Source organism: Zootoca vivipara, chromosome 1 (assembly GCF_965207765.1).
Source record: "Zootoca vivipara chromosome 1, rZooViv2.hap1.1, whole genome shotgun sequence".
Lineage (NCBI taxonomy): Eukaryota > Metazoa > Chordata > Lepidosauria > Squamata > Lacertidae > Zootoca > Zootoca vivipara.
Genome location: NC_142582.1, coordinates 111873592 through 111890096, shown reverse-complemented (window position 1 = coordinate 111890096; position 16505 = coordinate 111873592). Strand labels below are relative to the sequence as shown.

The window sequence follows — 16505 nt, the reverse complement described above, 5'->3', positions numbered from 1 at the left end:
AGTAAGATAACTAAGCAAGGAAGACTATTCGGTCAGGGAAGGAGGGACAGCTGCATTCCTCATGCGGTGAAGGTCGTGTTTGAAGTCTTGAAGCGAAGCTTTTAAACGTTCGATGTTTTATTGTGTTTTTCTATTTTTTGTGGCAGCAACCCAGAGTGGCTGTGGCAGCCCAGTCAGATGGGGGTATTTCAATAATAATAATAATAATAATAATAATAAAGCGTTTCTGACTTAATATTTTGACCCTTTCCCCTCAGGTAGCCTCCTCCTGGCTGCTTCCCCTCCCCCACGCCGCCTCCCCGCCACTTTTCTCCTCAGGTGGCGCGAGGAAGCCGCGAGGACAAGGACGGCCATTACGCCTTGAAAGTCCACTTTCAAGGGCGGGGGAAGCTGCGGGGGGGGGGGGTTAAAGGGAAAGGGACAGCTCATGTAAAGGGCGCCATGAGGAGAGGACGACGACGGCAAGAAGAAGGGTGACAGACTGCGCAGCCGCAGAGTACAGGGAAAGTGTGTGTGGCGGCGGAGGAGGATTGACGTCGCGCGAGGCGGATCTCGAACCGGCGGAGGCAGAAGTCGGAGCGCCTAGCGCCCGGGCAGCTGAGGCGCGGAAGGGGCTAGGGGTCCGTCGCGGGGCTCGGTCTGGAGTTTTCAGCTGCTGCAAGGGGGTGACCTCCAGGCCCAGCAGGTGGATGGTAGTCGAGGAGCCGAGGCCGAGCCGCCGCGCAGCCATGTCTAGCAGGAACGGCGGCGGCGGCGGCGGCAGCAGCAGCAGCGCTGCCAGGCTGAGGCGAGCCCAGCGCGTCCCGCGACGCCTTCTGTGAGGAGGACGGGCGGACTGGCGGCTGTTCGGGAAGGCTCCATGCCGGCGGCCAGGGACTGAGCGAGGGGAAGACACCGATCCCTGGGATTGAGGGGACCCTTTCTTTCCCCCTCCACCCTCACCCCCACCTACCCACCCACCCCGCTCCGGGGCTCCGGCAGGAAGGACCCCGACCTCCAGGCGGGAAGGGGAAGGCGGGCCATGGCTGACCGGAGCCCCCCGAACTGCCACCTGAGGCTGGAGTGGGTTTACGGCTACCGGGGCCACCAGTGCCGCAACAACCTTTACTACACGGCCGCCAAGGAGATCGTCTATTTCGTGGCGGGGGTCGGGGTGGTCTACAGCCCCCGGGAGCACCGGCAGAAATTTTACCTGGGGCATCAGGACGACATCATCAGGTAGGGGGGGGGGACCATCCAACCCCGCCGGGAAGCCCTTTCCTTCTTTCCTTCTCTCTCTCCCTCTCCCTCCCTCGTTTCCATTCCCAGGTCTCCTTTAAGCGCCGTCTCTGCAGGAAGACTTGTCAGAGGAGGAGAACGCGCTCGATCGACACAGACAAGCGCTGCCTTTCCTCCCGCCTTGCGAAAAACAGCAGCGACAGGCAGGCGCCCTCCTTAGGGCATCAGGGTCCTCGTTTGATCCCAGTCTACAGAAGCGCCGTATTAATCTGGGATTTCCCCACCCCCCACTCCCCTCCCCGTGCAATATTATCTCTCCCCCCTCTTCCCTATTCGAGGAGGGGTGTGTGTGTCTGTTTATTATTATTATTATTTATTTACTATCCTAGGGGCCGTCCAGCTCTTCTTCCGCGTTCACTGCAGTTTCACTCTCTTTCGTGATCTGGCGAACAGTACATACCCGGGAAACAATCTTCTCTCTAGTTGTCAAGGGCAGTTGTTAATAGGCGGTTATCTCCTTCTGCTCTCGGGAGTAACGAAAAGTTTGTTAGGCTGATGCCTGAGGATCGCTCTTCCTTCTTTCCTTCTCTTTCTTGCTTCGAGAAAACCCCAGAAATCAACATTTTTACCTTATAAATACAGATTGGATTTCCTGTATTCATATCCCAGCCCCCACTCTGTCTTTCTCATAAACACATCTGTTATCGGAAATCTGTACTGTTGCGATTGCTGAGATCAGCTAAGGGTGCCCTCTTAACAACACTAACCTCCTGCCTGTTTCATTCAGCCAAAGGCACATAGGGAGGTGTTCTCAGGCTGCTGCTTGCAGCTTTCATTATGAAACTACTTCTCCTTGGGAGTTTACAATAGTCCAAGCTTAAAATCTTTCTGGAGCATTGTAATGTCTTCAAGTATCTTTTCTGACCGGCTTATGTGGGTGAGGAGTAGTGTGTACTCTGTCCCTAAAACACAGGCTTGAATTCTGACACGTATACATTTTTCTCCAGTTCCATAAAGTACACTGTGTAAATTCAGTTTATATTTGTCCAGTTTTCCAAAAGCAAAAATAAAACCTAGTACTGCAATACAATATACCCACATCTCACCTCAGGTAGCTGATTTTCTTGAATTTCTCTTATTTATTAAAGTCAATAAATTCATAAATATTCACTGTTGGTAAATTATATAACTGTGACCCATTTCTGCAGCTTTAAATATTTCTTTGTTTGTGTTCGGCTGTTAGAAATCACAGTTTTACACATTTGGTATTGGTGCTTATAGTTGGTAGAATTGCCAAACAATTATTAGAAGCATCAATTTTGGAATCTGTTTAGTCTTATGGGTGGCAATTGATGAGACTGAATCTATATGTTGAAGCAGTTTTGCTTTGGTTTGCTTATGCATTTTATTTATTTTAGACTGGTGACAATGGATTTTCCCACAGTAATTTGTTATTTTTCTCTTGAAATTGTATATTATAAACACAACAAATGGTAGTTGTGGATTCCTACTACAAAAAGGCATTGCTTCCTGTTTAATTCTGAACTTCTGGTGGTCTCATATTTTTTCATTGAATGTTAAATTTCTGAACAGTTCTTAAACAGTTCTTAAACTAAAATACCAACTGGGTTGGTATTTTAATCATGGAAGAGTGTGCTGACTTGGCATTCATTACTGAGACCTTGTTGGGGGAGATGGGTGTGCCAGATTTTTCATGGCTGTGCCCCACTGAGTACTCAATGCAGCACCAAGCTTCATTAGAGAGCCAGGAAGGTGGAGTTACCAGAGTTCATTCTCCCTTACCAGGAAACCTCTCTACCTTGGCGTGGTTCTAGAGCAGGCATAGGCAAACTCTGCCCTCTAGATGTTTTGGGACTACAACTCCCATCTTCCTTAGCTAACAGGACCAGTGGTCAGGGATGATGGGAACTGTAGTCTCAAAACATCTGGAGGGCTGAGTTTGCCTGTGCCTGGTCTAGAGGGTCTGTATCACACACTGAGTCTTAGATTAGGGATGCTATTGTTGTATTGTGTTGCCCAATAGCCTCCCTGACAGAGCTGGCTGAGGTAGTCTCAAGCATGGTGTTAGAGGAATCTCAAACCATAATGTTGTTGTTTAGTCATTTAGTCGTGTCCAACTCTTCGTGACCCCATGGACCGGAGCACACCAGGCTTCCACTGCCTCCCGCAGTTTGTTCACACTCATGTTGGTGGCTTCGAGAACACTGTCCAACCATTTCATCCTCTGTCGTCCCCTTCTCCTTGTGCCCTCAATCTTTCCCAACATCAGGATCTTTTCCAGGGAGTCTTCTCTTCTCATGAGGTGGCCAAAGTATTGGAGCCTCAACTTCAGGATCTGCCCTTCCAGTGAGCACTCACTCAGGGCTGATTTCCTTCAGAATGGATAGGTTTGATCTTCTTGCAGTCCATGGGACTCTCAAGAGTCTCCTCCAGTGCCATAATTCAAAAGCATCAATTCTTCGGCGATCAGCCTTCTTTATGGTCCAGCTCTCACTTACATACATCACTACGGGGAAAACCATAATACTGGGTGACTAATAATAATATATTATTTGTACCCCGCCCATCTGGCTGGGTTTCCGCAGCCACTTTGGGCGGCTTCCAACAAAGATTAAAAATACATTAAAATGTCACACATGGGTCTGTCTTAGGTTGTTATAGGACCCATGTACAAAGCAGGTCATTACTCCAGGTGGTGACAGGTGTGACGAGTCAGGAATTGGGGATAGCATTTCTGTGACTCCTTTATCATGGATAGACATCTTTCTGATGAAGTTTGGACTCAAGGCAGCTATCCCACTCTGCAGTGATGGGACCAGTTATGATGGCCTGCCTCCAGAGACTTGTGGATCCTGATGGATTCCTGAATACTTGTGGGGACTTGGGGAGAGGCTCTTGTTTCATTGTTGAATGGTGAGATGCAGAGGGCTATTGACACAATTGCTCCTGAGCATTCTGTACTGATATTCTAGGACACTGAGTGATGAAATAGGCTGGATGATGGTTAGAGTTCCAGTGGTTTAGATCTCACTCTGAAGCTGACTGAGCACTGATTAGAGAGCATAATTGCACCTACTTTGTAATTTAGATACTACAGTTATGGTTCCAGTTCCAGAGGTGTCAAATGCTTTGTCTTTTCCAATTTATGGGATCAATTTCAGTTTATGATGACATCAACGGAGTGCTAGCAAGAATGTGCCAATCTTTGTGCCCTCCTGACCCCTAGTAAAATCAAGCTGGGGGAATGATTAGGTGGATCCAGAGCGTGGTGAACACATCTTCACATAGGTAGGAGGGCTGCAACTTTAAAGGAGGCAGTGGTGCAGTAACTACTGAAAAAGCCAGCCCTGAACCTGGTTGCCTCCTTTCTGGTGATTGAGAAGGTTGTGCAGGATCAAGTTTAAATTAATTTTTAACTTATAAAGAGTTTTTTTATGTTTGTGAAGAGCTCTTTGCACTGTAAGAAAATGGTAGCTATGCTGGTGGAGTGAAAAAAATTTTTTTACACAATGAGACATTATTAGTACGGTATTTGTTTCGGATATGAAGTACCACCCCATATCATGCCTACTGTGAAAGTCTAGAAGGCATTGTGGGCTCTTTTCTTTCTTTGTCTTTCTGCTTATAGCACTGCATGGGCTTGAAAAGTTGTAGCTTTTTGGATGTTTGAAATGTCATGCTCTAGAAACAATACATGTTGGAAATGAGACTTAGTAAAAGTATTGGCTTATGGCTGAGTCTTCATATACAACAATAGGCTACAATATCTGTAACATGTGTGATTCTATGCACAGTTATGTAGAAATCACCAGAGCTTACTCCTGAGAGAAGATGGATAGAATTACATTGTAATAACACTGATAGTCACAGTGCTGAAGGGCACAAACCTGTAGATACTTTTTGTGTAACTGACTTGTTTGAAACTCTGAACCTACATTTAAAATCTCAAATTTGCTGCAATTTGCGTACAATTTTTTTAAAAAAAATTTAAAGGATGATATCTATTGTCAGGTGCAATGTTTTGTAGTTGAGAGAATATATTTTAGCTACCATTCCTTTGATGGTGAGAGCTACAAAAAAGGCACTGGTAAGCATTTAGGTGGGAAGGGTCAAGGAAGAGTTTATTTGTCATGACTTTCAACCTGAGGAACTTGCAGTGTGCAGCAGAGGACTCAGATAAGGACAAGGTTCAGGCTGTTCCCCTGACAGAAGAACCATCAGAACCACCACAACTCATATGATGAGTCTCCTGCAGTACTTCTATCATCCCAAGCCTCACAAAATCAAAGTCTACAAAATAGGACAAATGTCATTTAACCACCTTGCCAACCAATTGCACTTCAGATCTTATTAGCCTATAGAAGACTTCAGGTGGCTTGCTCCAGCAAAAACAACATCGTCCTATATATGCCTTAGTAGCAGGACACTTCAACCAGCAGGGCCCCTGTGGAGCTCTCTAAGTTCTTGTTTGTGACTGCTTTGGCCTGACTTGATTTGCCTCCAGCAGCCACTGTGTGCTTCCCTTGCTAGCCTTGCTACTTCTCTTTCAACTTTCCATACCCACTTTAAGAGGACCAACTCACACTTTGAGGATGATTTAGAGCAGGGATGGCTAATCTGTGGCCCTCCCATTAGCCTCAGCCAATAGTCTAATAGATGACCAATAGTCAGGGATTATGGGAGTTACTGTCCAGCAATGTCTGGAGGGCCATTAATTAACCACCCTCTGATCTAGATCCAGATGTAAAGTGCAGGTTTAACCACCCCCCCAATAGAAGCAAGTGTATAATCCTTTATTTTCTTCCATAAAAGTGTGTGACTACCAATGCATAAGGAAAAAAGTGAGGCACTGAAATTGAAGGAAGTAGAAATCTTGATTTGTTGGACCTTTATACAGTATCATGCTGCTATGCTAAAGGTTTTGTGTTTAAGTTATAAGGAACTGGAGGAGTACACGGTTATTTATTTCTCTTTCCCTCCAAAGAGCAGCATAAGAAGCTGGTAGATGGAGGTAGGTACTATCCACCTTAATTTCATCCTCTTGTTGACACATCATGCATGCCCTAGTACATGTTTTTATGTTGGCCAGTGAAGTGCAGTTGACAATTACTGTTATTGGCCATGTTTACAAATAAGACATGGATTGTTTAGCTCAAATGTAGTTTGTTTGCCTGGCAAGTTAATGATAATTAACCCAACAAATCTCTGTATGAAGAGATTTGAAGTTGGAATATGAATGGTAACCATGGTTTATTGTTACATCTGAACCAGCAGTGTTGGGTTAATCATGGTTAGTTTAGTGTTCAAAACTGCTCATCCAACTACAGATTCATGAGGCAAGAGTGGCTGGAAACAAAACCGTGCCCAATGCTAAGTGACTCTTGCTGATGCTTTTCCAGTCCTTGTACTCTTTTCTCACTCATCCTGGTAACAGGCTCCTTTCATGGCTCACCTCCTCCCTGGCAAATCCTTGGTCTCCAGTTTGTATGCTTACCTTTACCAAGAGAAAATTTAGAGAGGCACTGACTATTTTGTTAGCATTGGTTTAGGTCTAGTTGTTGAAAGCACAGCCCTACACTTTGCTGGTTACCCTAATTGTTATACACACGAGGAGGAATTCAGTGCAGTATAGCACTAAGGAGATTGCTCTGTTGCAGTAGCTGAAGAAGTCCTTGTGTGGCCTTCAGCTAGTGGGAGCAGTTTAATAAATCTGACTCAAGGGAATTAAAATAAAAACATCACATGGGGAAACAGCAAAATAAGGGGTTTCAATTTAGGATTCTAGTCCTATAGCCACACATGGTATTAAGTCAATGGGGATTACTTCTGAGCAGACATGCATAAATCTGCACAAGATGACAGGTCCCTGCCCTGAGGAACTTTTCATCTAAAATTCAACACAGAGAAAACAGCAAAGGAAGGGTATTCAGTTCAGAAGTCTAGATCTAAACCCATTTATGTGGGAGCAACTCTCACTTTCTGTTATAAACTATTATTGCATTGTGTCCTATTATTTATTTTAAAAAATGAGACCTTTTTTGTAAGCTCAGAGTAGTAAAATGTAATATCAGCAGCAACACAGTGGTTGTCTTCCACTCTTGCTTGCCCCTTGGGCTGTTTAACTAAATTCTTTTTGTATTTGTTGAAATCTTGGGGTTCCTACTGATGCCTCCCACTTGTGCATGGATGGTGCCATTTTGGCTACACAAGCAATGACACTCACACCCTTAAATAGATGTTGAAATCATAAGACAAGTCCCTGTCATGAGGAGCTTACAATCTAAAATTCAAAACAGAGGAAACAAGAAAAGGAGAATCAAATATTGCATCCTGTTCATAAGTGTAAGTACCAGCCAGGCCCATGCAGAGCCTGTCTGAGGCCTGTGGCAGGAGTCTTGTTAGAATAAAGTTATAAACTAAAACAAAAAAGCAGCCAGTCCCTGGAGATCCTTCTTGCCAGGTTAGCCCTCTGAGGCTTGGGGCTGCCCATCCCGTTTGCACGGGACTGGTATCACTGATGTCAGTGAGGATTACTTCTGAATAGACATGTATTGAGTTGCACAGGAAGACAGCTCTCTTCTTTGAGAAGTTCACAATCTAATATTCACACAGAGGAAACAAAGCGGAAAGTTGAAGGAAGGTTTTGTCAAACCAATCAGTTAACCATCAACCATTCTAAATCCAAAATAATGATTTTCTCCAGAAGCCGAAAACAATACAAGTGGAAGCTCAATGGAGCAACAGTGGAACAAGTTTCCAAATTCCAATATTTAGGCACATTTTTTCAACAAAACTTGAGATGGAAAGCACAAATTCAATATCTCCTCAATAAGGCTAAAACTGTGTCCCACGCACTTCTCCAGTTTTATTTCACAGATGGGGCTCTGCATGTGCCTTCGGGGTGAAGGTGTTTAATGGGAGAATAGCTGCCATACTCACTTATGCTGCACCACTTTGGGTTGCCTTGGCAAATTTTCCCCCTCTTGAGACCCTCCAAAATCAATTTTTACGCCGCCTGTTGAAACTTCCCTCATGTGTGAGCAATGCGGCTATATGTCTGGAACTGAAGATCCCCTTGCTAGAGACACTTCTGTGGAAACGGGTTTTCAACTACTGGCTAACACTCTGGCACGGATTACCTGATTATTATCTAGCCCAATGTTTATGGCATAACGAATTCACCAGTCCCTGGGCCAGCAAGATCCATGTCAAGCTTTTGCTTTTTGGAATCTCCCCCCTAGAAGCTTTAAATTTTGATCTTACCACAGCTAAAAAAATTATCAATCAGAGATTGGATGATACAGAGTTGCAACGTAATCTTATGTTGGGCGGGGGGGTGGGCATGTTCGCCTCAGCATATGGGCGTTACTCCCGCACATCATGTTCCAGCTTATTTATCATCCCTTTCTATTGCCAGCCATCGCTTTGCGTTTATTAAAGCACGGTTCAATGTTTCCCCCTCCAACGTCCTTCACAGATTCTCTAAGGGCTGAATCTCGGTTTTATGTTCGTGTGATAACCAGTCGACGGAATTCCTTCAGCACATAGTGTTTACATGCCCTCTGTATAGTGCTGTCCGGAAAAACCTAGAGTCCGTTAGTCCAAAAATTATCTGGGCTTCCAGTAGAGACTCATCTCGCCCTATTATTGCAAGATACTGATTCGTTCGTAACCTTGCAAGTGGCAAGATTTTTAACTTCTGTTCTGTCCTATAAGAGGCGGAATGGATTGTTACATGAATCCTGAAAGCTTTTACCATATCATTTTTCCTAATTTTATATTATCTGTAATTATTATATTTTTAGTTCTATATTTATTTTATTAATTGTAAAGCAAGTATGTCTCACTGTGTCTATTTTTATGTGTATATGAGCTTAAAGCTGAAATAAATCATTCATTCATTCAAGGTTGAAGGAAGGCAGAGACAAATAGAAGCAATACAGTTAACAAGATGGAGGGGTTGGTTTGGCTAGTACGCTTGCCTTCTCTCTCATGGAGCAGGCTACAACCTGTGCCATCAAGCTGGACTTCATGGTCATTGTATCTTTCACAATATGTCTGCCAGTGGCTTCATGTACAAATTTAACAGGATACAATGACAAGATTGCACTTTGTGTGACTCTTTGGGGAAGCAAATTGTGAGGAATTACAGAGGGGTGCTGTCCAGGATCTCTTTACCATAGGGTTGTCACATTTGGAATACAGTACTGTGTATAGTTATATTTGTTCAGTTGCATCTCTAAGAAATACCGGTACCATAGAACTTGAAAATGTGCAAGTAATAAGAAACACCAAGTATATAAAGCTATATCTTCTGATGGCTGTGCAAGAATGTTGAGACAACTTGCTACTTAAAACCCATCGATGAAGAAGACAGACAAATCCAACTTGGGAGTTCTGTAATCTCTTCATTCCTGCTGAAAACCCCCAGTTCTGTATAAATTGTCCACTATACCTCAGATAATGAAAGGAAAAGAAGCAGGGCCTCTGAATATTCTCTGAGTTGAATGAGTAGGTTCATCACTAGTTCATTCTGCATAGTAACTAAGGCTGTAGTCCTCCATGGCTAGTCATATTGAATTAAATTGGACTTTTTTCTGAGTAGTATACATAGAGTAGTAGTATAGGATTGCACTATAAACTTTGGTACTCGTGCTCATTTTAGACATCAGAAAAAATGTGACCAAGTTTATAATTTATATAAAAAAGTAGCTACCACTCAGAGTGGCCATCTTTAATATTTAAAGATTATAGTAATAGACCAGAACAAGAACCATATGATAAAAGAAACAAGTATTTTTAAATCTGAGCCCCACTAATTAAAATTTGCCCTTCTTGATTAAAATTGAGTTACACTTATTAATCTACTAATCAAGCTGATTAACAATTGAATCCTATACACTTTTCCCTGAAGTAAGCACCATTTAACTCAGTGGGACTTACTTCTGAGTATACTCTACTTAGGGCTGCAGTGTCAGTCCTATTGGACGCACTGCAACTTCTGTGTAAATGCAGGCTAGAACTACACAGCTCGGAGCACTAGTTTTTCTGGGGGGAACACCTAAATTAATTTAAAAATAAATTATATTTTTGTGTGCATTTTGTTTCTGTTAAAAATGCTATGAACCTTCATCAGTATTAATTAATTGGAAATGTGTTACCTTCTGCATGAAATGGGCAATGATATGGTAGATATAAATGAATGGCTAAGAAAAACCTGAGTATAATGTACTGAAATTCATTAATTTGTTTTAGGTGTTTTATGAAACAGTGGCATAGACAACCTGTGAAAAAATCGGGGAATCTTCCTCATATATTTTTACTATGTGTAGAATGAGTACTAGTTAATATAGTGAAAGGGCATACACTGGAACCTGACAATTGAGTTTTAACAAGAAATTCAAATATATGAGAGAGATTGTAATTTCTTACTTATATTAGAGTGGTATCTCGGGTTAAGAACTTAATTAGTTCTGGAGGTCCGTTCTTAACCTGAAACTGTTCTTAACGTGAGGTACCACTTTAGCTAATGGGGCCTCTCACTGCTGCCATGCCGCCGCCGTGCGATTTCTGTTGTCATCCTGAAGCAAAGTTCTTAACCCGAGGTACTATTTCTGGGTTAGAGGAGTCTGTAACCTGAAGCATCTGTAACCTGAAGCGTCTGTAACCCCAGGTACCACTGTATATAAAAAAAGTTAAAGAAAACCTTGTAGTGAATTTCATTATTAGACTTTAATTTGCATATATTCCTTTTATCACAACAGTATTCACACAGGATGAATGGATTAATTTTACAGTGCAGTTATCTGACAACAAAATAAATGTCCTCCTGACTTTTAGAACTATGTCAATCCTTGTTCTCAGTTTATAATCCCTCAGCAAGAACAAGCAAGGTGAATTATGCTTTATCTTTCATCAGCACAAGATTTCAGACAGTATCTGGATGATTTATGAAGATTTACTAAGATTAGTCTGTGAGTTTTTAAACTTGATTTCTTTTTAGGACTCCAGAATAGGAGAATTTGAAAACCAAAGTTTGAAATTTTGCACTTTTATATGAAACTGCAGCCATATTATTTGATCATTTATCTGGCATTAAAATGGTCCTGAAAATAAGATTTATTGTGGCAATCTAACCTCCAGAATATCACCATGCCTGCCTGGGTGTTCCTAAAGGCCTGTTCATGTACTACTTTGTTCCTGGGGAATCTGCCTGGCATGCTAAAACATATCACCTTGGTAAATGGACATCAGAAGGACAATATACAGTGCATTTTCAAGCCAAAACCATGCTATGCTTTCCTGCATGGTTTCACAGTATACCAACATATTCATGGCTCTTCTAGAACAATGCTTCCTCTGCTCCTATCCACAAAGGTATCTCATCTACCGGTATCTAAGATTGATGACACCATCTAGGCCACAGGTAGAAGAAGAAGAAGAAGAAGAAGAAGAAGAAGAAGAAGAAGAAGAAGAAGAAGAAGAAGAAGAAGAAGAAGAGGAGTTTGGATTTGATATCCCGCTTTATCACTTCCCGAAGGAGTCTCAAAGCGGCTAACAATCTCCTTTCCCCTCCTCCCCCACAACAAACACCCTGTGAGGTGGGTGGGGCTGAGAGACTTTAGAGAAGTGTGACTAGCCCAAGGTCACCCAGCAGCTGCATGTGGAGGAGTGGAGACACGAACCCGGTTCCCCAGATTACGAGTCTACCGCTCTTAACCACTACACCACACTGGCTCTCAGTGTGGTAGGACTTTCTTGAGAAAGTCTCCCAGGACTTCCAGCAATATTCAGCCCAGCATCACTCTGAGCTTGGACCAGTCCATGCAGCAGATTCACATTCTGCATACTACTGTGCAACCACACAATTGTTATTGGTAACTAGGGATAGAGGAGAAACTGATTCAGTTTGCATTTAAAAGTGAGCCTACCTAATTTGTACTTTCTGAAACAACACAAGAACCGAAACATCAATCAAAATTCACGCTGAATTTTGCAATGTTGTTCTCCAGCCAGGTAATGTGCTCATATATGAGTGAAAACAACGCAACAAAAAAGCATTATATTACAGGAATTTGTTTTTGGGGAAAAAAGTATATTAGGAAGAGGCAAGGTAAGGGTAAAAGACCCCTGGATGGTTGAGTCCAGTCAAACTTGACTATGGGATGCAGCGTTCATCTTGCTTCAGGCTGAGAGAGCTGGCATTTGTCTGCAGAATTTCATACAAACATATTGTGTTTGGAGAAATTTGCACTAAATTGCTTGTTGTTGTTATTATTATAATATTTATTTATATCCCACCTTTCCCCTTCAAGTTAAGATTTGAAAAATTTGAAATTGAGCGGAACCAACATTAACCGATTCACCCATCCCTACTGCGTTCAACACATTAAAAAATAACTATCTTGCAACAAGGCAAGCAGCTCACACAGCCTTTCCTTGATTCTTACATGTCCACAAGCAAAGCTAGAAGAAATTGGAGCCACAACAAGTGGGATTAGACCACACCCAGAGCCATCTCATCAATAACTTTGGGTGAGACAGCTGCCTTAAGTGGTGCCTGAGAGAACTTGAACTGAGGAGGAAGAGGAAGCTGCTGCTGCTGCTGTGCTACTGCTTTACATGGCAGGGTTGCCATAATTGTAAAACTGTAAAACATAAACTGTAAAACTGGGAAACACTGGCCTGTGAGCACCCCAGTTGGAGAACAGCCTTTACCAAAGGTGTCATGGGCTTTGAAGAAACTCTATCTCAGGACGCAAGGGAGAAGAAGAAGAAGAGTTTGGATTTGATATCCCACTTTATCACTACCCAAAGGAGTCTCAAAGTGGCTAACAATCTCCTTTCCCCTCCTCCCCCACAACAGACACCCTGCATGTGGAGGAGCGGAGACGCGAACCTGGTTCCCCAGATTACAAGTCTACCGCTCTTAGCCACTACACCACACTGCTAAGTGCTAAGAGGAAGGCACGCTTGGCAAATCCACACCGTGATAAACTTCCGCCTGGAAACCAATGTCCCCACTGTGGAAGGACGTGTGGATCCAGAATTGGCCTCCACAGTCACTTACGGACCCATTGTTAAAATCGTGTTTATGGAAGACAATCTTACTCGGCTATGAGTGATCGCCAAAGAAGAAGAAGCCATAACTGTGTAAAGTGATGGCAGCAAAGCAATGACTTCTCTTCCTCTTCCTTCTCCTCCAGATGCCACACCTTTATGGGTGGCATCACAGCCTATTATGAGAGCCTATTTACTGAGTGTCTAAAAAGCAGCAAGCCTATAGGGAAGCAGAAAACTACTGCCCCCTGCTGCTGCCACTTTACACAGTGACTACAGCGACTATGCCATGTGAAGCAGCAGAAATGGGGCAGCATCTTCCTCTTCCACCTTGTCACCACCTTCTCCTCCCTTGGCCATGCATTCCCTCAAGGTGGTGTACATGGATCCCCGCCCATTTAATCCCCACAACAATCCTGTGAAGTAGGCTTAGGCAGAGAGAGAAAGCTTCATGGCTGAGTGGGAATTTGAATTCTGGCTTCCCAGGCCCAAATCTGTCATGTTAACTACTACACCATACTGGCTCTTCAGTGGCCTGTCATCCTTGACCATTGGTCATGCTGGCTGGGGGGGGGGAGTGAGTGCTTGGTGCTGTACGACCATGTAAATGTTTTTTGTTCTGTATTATAATTGCTACCAAGTGCTCAGTGCTGTAGAAATTCAAAAATATTATTATCATCATCATTATTGCTGGTGAGTGCTTGGTGTGGTATGAACATGCAAAATGTGCTAGTAGCGTAGCATAGCAGGGAGGGCGCATTCTGTGGTTTGCCTCAGGTGCCAAAATATATTGGGCTTGCCTTAATCATACCAGACAAGTATCGGAGGAAAATGGACCCCTTAAAGGCACATTTGATATACCACAAGTATCCACCAAATAAACTGAACACGTTGATTGACAGGCCCAGACTGGTACCCAGGAACTATCTACTGCAACAGGGGTTCTTAACCTGTGGTCATGGACCTCTAGGGTCATAAAATTTATACACCATTTGATTGTAGAAAACCTCAAAGTGGTTTACAAAAAAGGTAAATCTATAAAATAAGGAAATTTTTACTATACAAGAAGTTAAAATACCAAAGCAGTTTAGGCTTGACTAAACAAATTACAGGACCTAATAACATCATACACTGGCTTATCTTCCAATGTAACATATGCCCTCATCTGAAAACAGTACCATTCTGCTTTCTACATAGAACAAAGTGGTCAATCTTTATGCTAAAAATACCAGTTCAAACCAAAGTTCAAAGAGGATAGAAGTGAAAAGAGCTGTGAAGAAGAAACCCCAGGAAATTAGTATATAAAAAAAATCGTTTGAGAGGCACAGGGGAAGAGGAAAGTATCCATTATATAGCCACTGGATTTCTGATGGGCAGTTTCCAAAGGCATGGGGGAGCCTTTAGAAGAAAAGGGGGAAAGGAGATTTAGAGGGATTGTGTGTATTTTATCTGCTGAAATGCCTCTTTTTCTGTTGCAGCCTTTAAAGCTAGGCTTGCCCATTGACCTGAACTCCCACAGGCACTCCTCTATGCCTGGTCTCAATTCTATATAATTTTAGACAATTGGTTAAAATGCACCTGTTTTGGCAGGTTTCGGGAGAAGAGACATGATTAGATAAATTGATTGTCACTGCTGTTATTAATAAATTGTTATGTGTTGCTATATTTGGTGGTGGTGTTTTCATGGGGTTTACTTTTTGTTTTTAACTTGTCTGATTTTGTTGTAAGCCACCCTGTAAAGGGAGGGGTGCTGGTGCTGGTGCTGGTGCTGGTGCTGGTGCTGGTGCTGGTGCTGGTGCTGGAGGAGACTCTTGAGAGTCCCATGGACTGCAAGAAGATCAAACCTATTCATTCTGAAGGAAATCAGCCCTGAGTGCTCACTGGAAGGACAGATCGTGAAGCTGAGGCTCCAATACTTTGGCCACCTCATGAGAAGAGAAGAATCCTTGGAAAAGACCCTGATGTTGGGAAAGATTGAGGAGAAGGGGACGACAGAAGACGAGATGGTTGGACAGTGGTAGAAATGTTTTTTGTCCTCTGTTGACAATGGAAAATATAATTTTGGACTGCACTGCTCTACAAGATTCACCTAGTAATACACAGTACCTTTAGGTTTTTGAGAGATCAGCGGGATGTAATGTCATGTGCCTAATTTAGGACTGCTGCCATAAACACTAAAGCAATTATGTCAAGAAATTAGGATGTATAAGCTGTGTTCTGCTGCTGTTATCTGAAGGTGAGAAATTCCAACACTCATTCCTATAAAAATATAAATGTAAACAGTTGTTCATCTACAGTCATACCTCGGTTTAAGTATGCTTCAGTTTGAGTACTTTCAGTTTAAGTACTCTGCGGACCCGTCTGGAATGAATTAATCTACTTTCCATTACTTTCAATGGGAAAGTTCGCTTCAGGTTAAGTACGCTTCAGGTTAAGTACAGACTTCTGGAACCAATTGTGTATTTAAACTGAGGTACCACTGTATTTAATTTGGCTTAGGTAACTTCAATATATAGTTTGTTGTGGATGTAAGATCCTGCAGATGTAATAAAATGACTGAGAGTTGCTGTTCTTTCTACTTAATGACACTATTAACTTTCCTTGTTAATCAGTTTTAGCACAACAAATGGATAGCCATTTCTCATTTGTAGTGTGCAGTTCCAAATTTCTTCCCTTGAGTATGATTTTTGTTGTGGGAATATTTTTTTGTACCAGAGAATAGCCTGTTACTGGATGTTATTGTTTTTATCTGCTGTAAGCTTCCCTAAGTGAAGCAAATTGATTGGAAGGGTAGGAGTGTAATAATAATAAAGGTGCTTCTGTCACTTCGTGTGTTTCCCTCTCCTGTTTTCCTAATAATAATGTGTAGTTTAATACAACATGCTATAGGTGGGATTCTACTTGCACAACGAGGCTTAGCCACCCCTCTGCACCCCTGAAATTGGCTCTAGGGAGGTCAGGAGAGCCCACAGAACAAGTGGGGGGATCGGGGATGGTTCCAACCTGCAAGCTGAAGAGTATGATGTTGAATTACACCCTATATGCTTCTGTACCTTGAATATCAACAGCTGGTGATATGATGTGGGCATGGTGAAAAACACAGCAAGATGTACGTGGTGCTACAGTAGACAAGATGTTAGACAGGAAAGAGAAATATAGTAGCGGCAGTTCCATGGCTCTCTAAATGTAATTTTGAGTTCCACCCT

At 42.8% G+C, this 16505-nt stretch overlaps 1 protein-coding gene across 1 annotated transcript in view; it reads left to right on the top strand.

Annotated features, from left to right (window-relative positions):
* The first annotated feature begins 408 nt into the window (after positions 1-408).
* EML5 (EMAP like 5) overlaps positions 409-16505 on the top strand; it is a 101113-nt gene continuing 85016 nt past the window's right edge. The window contains exon 1 of the mRNA XM_035107512.3: positions 409-1218. Coding sequence (XP_034963403.2) covers positions 1022-1218 — 197 coding nt within the window. The 5' untranslated portion in view covers positions 409-1021. The remainder of the gene's footprint in view (positions 1219-16505) is intronic.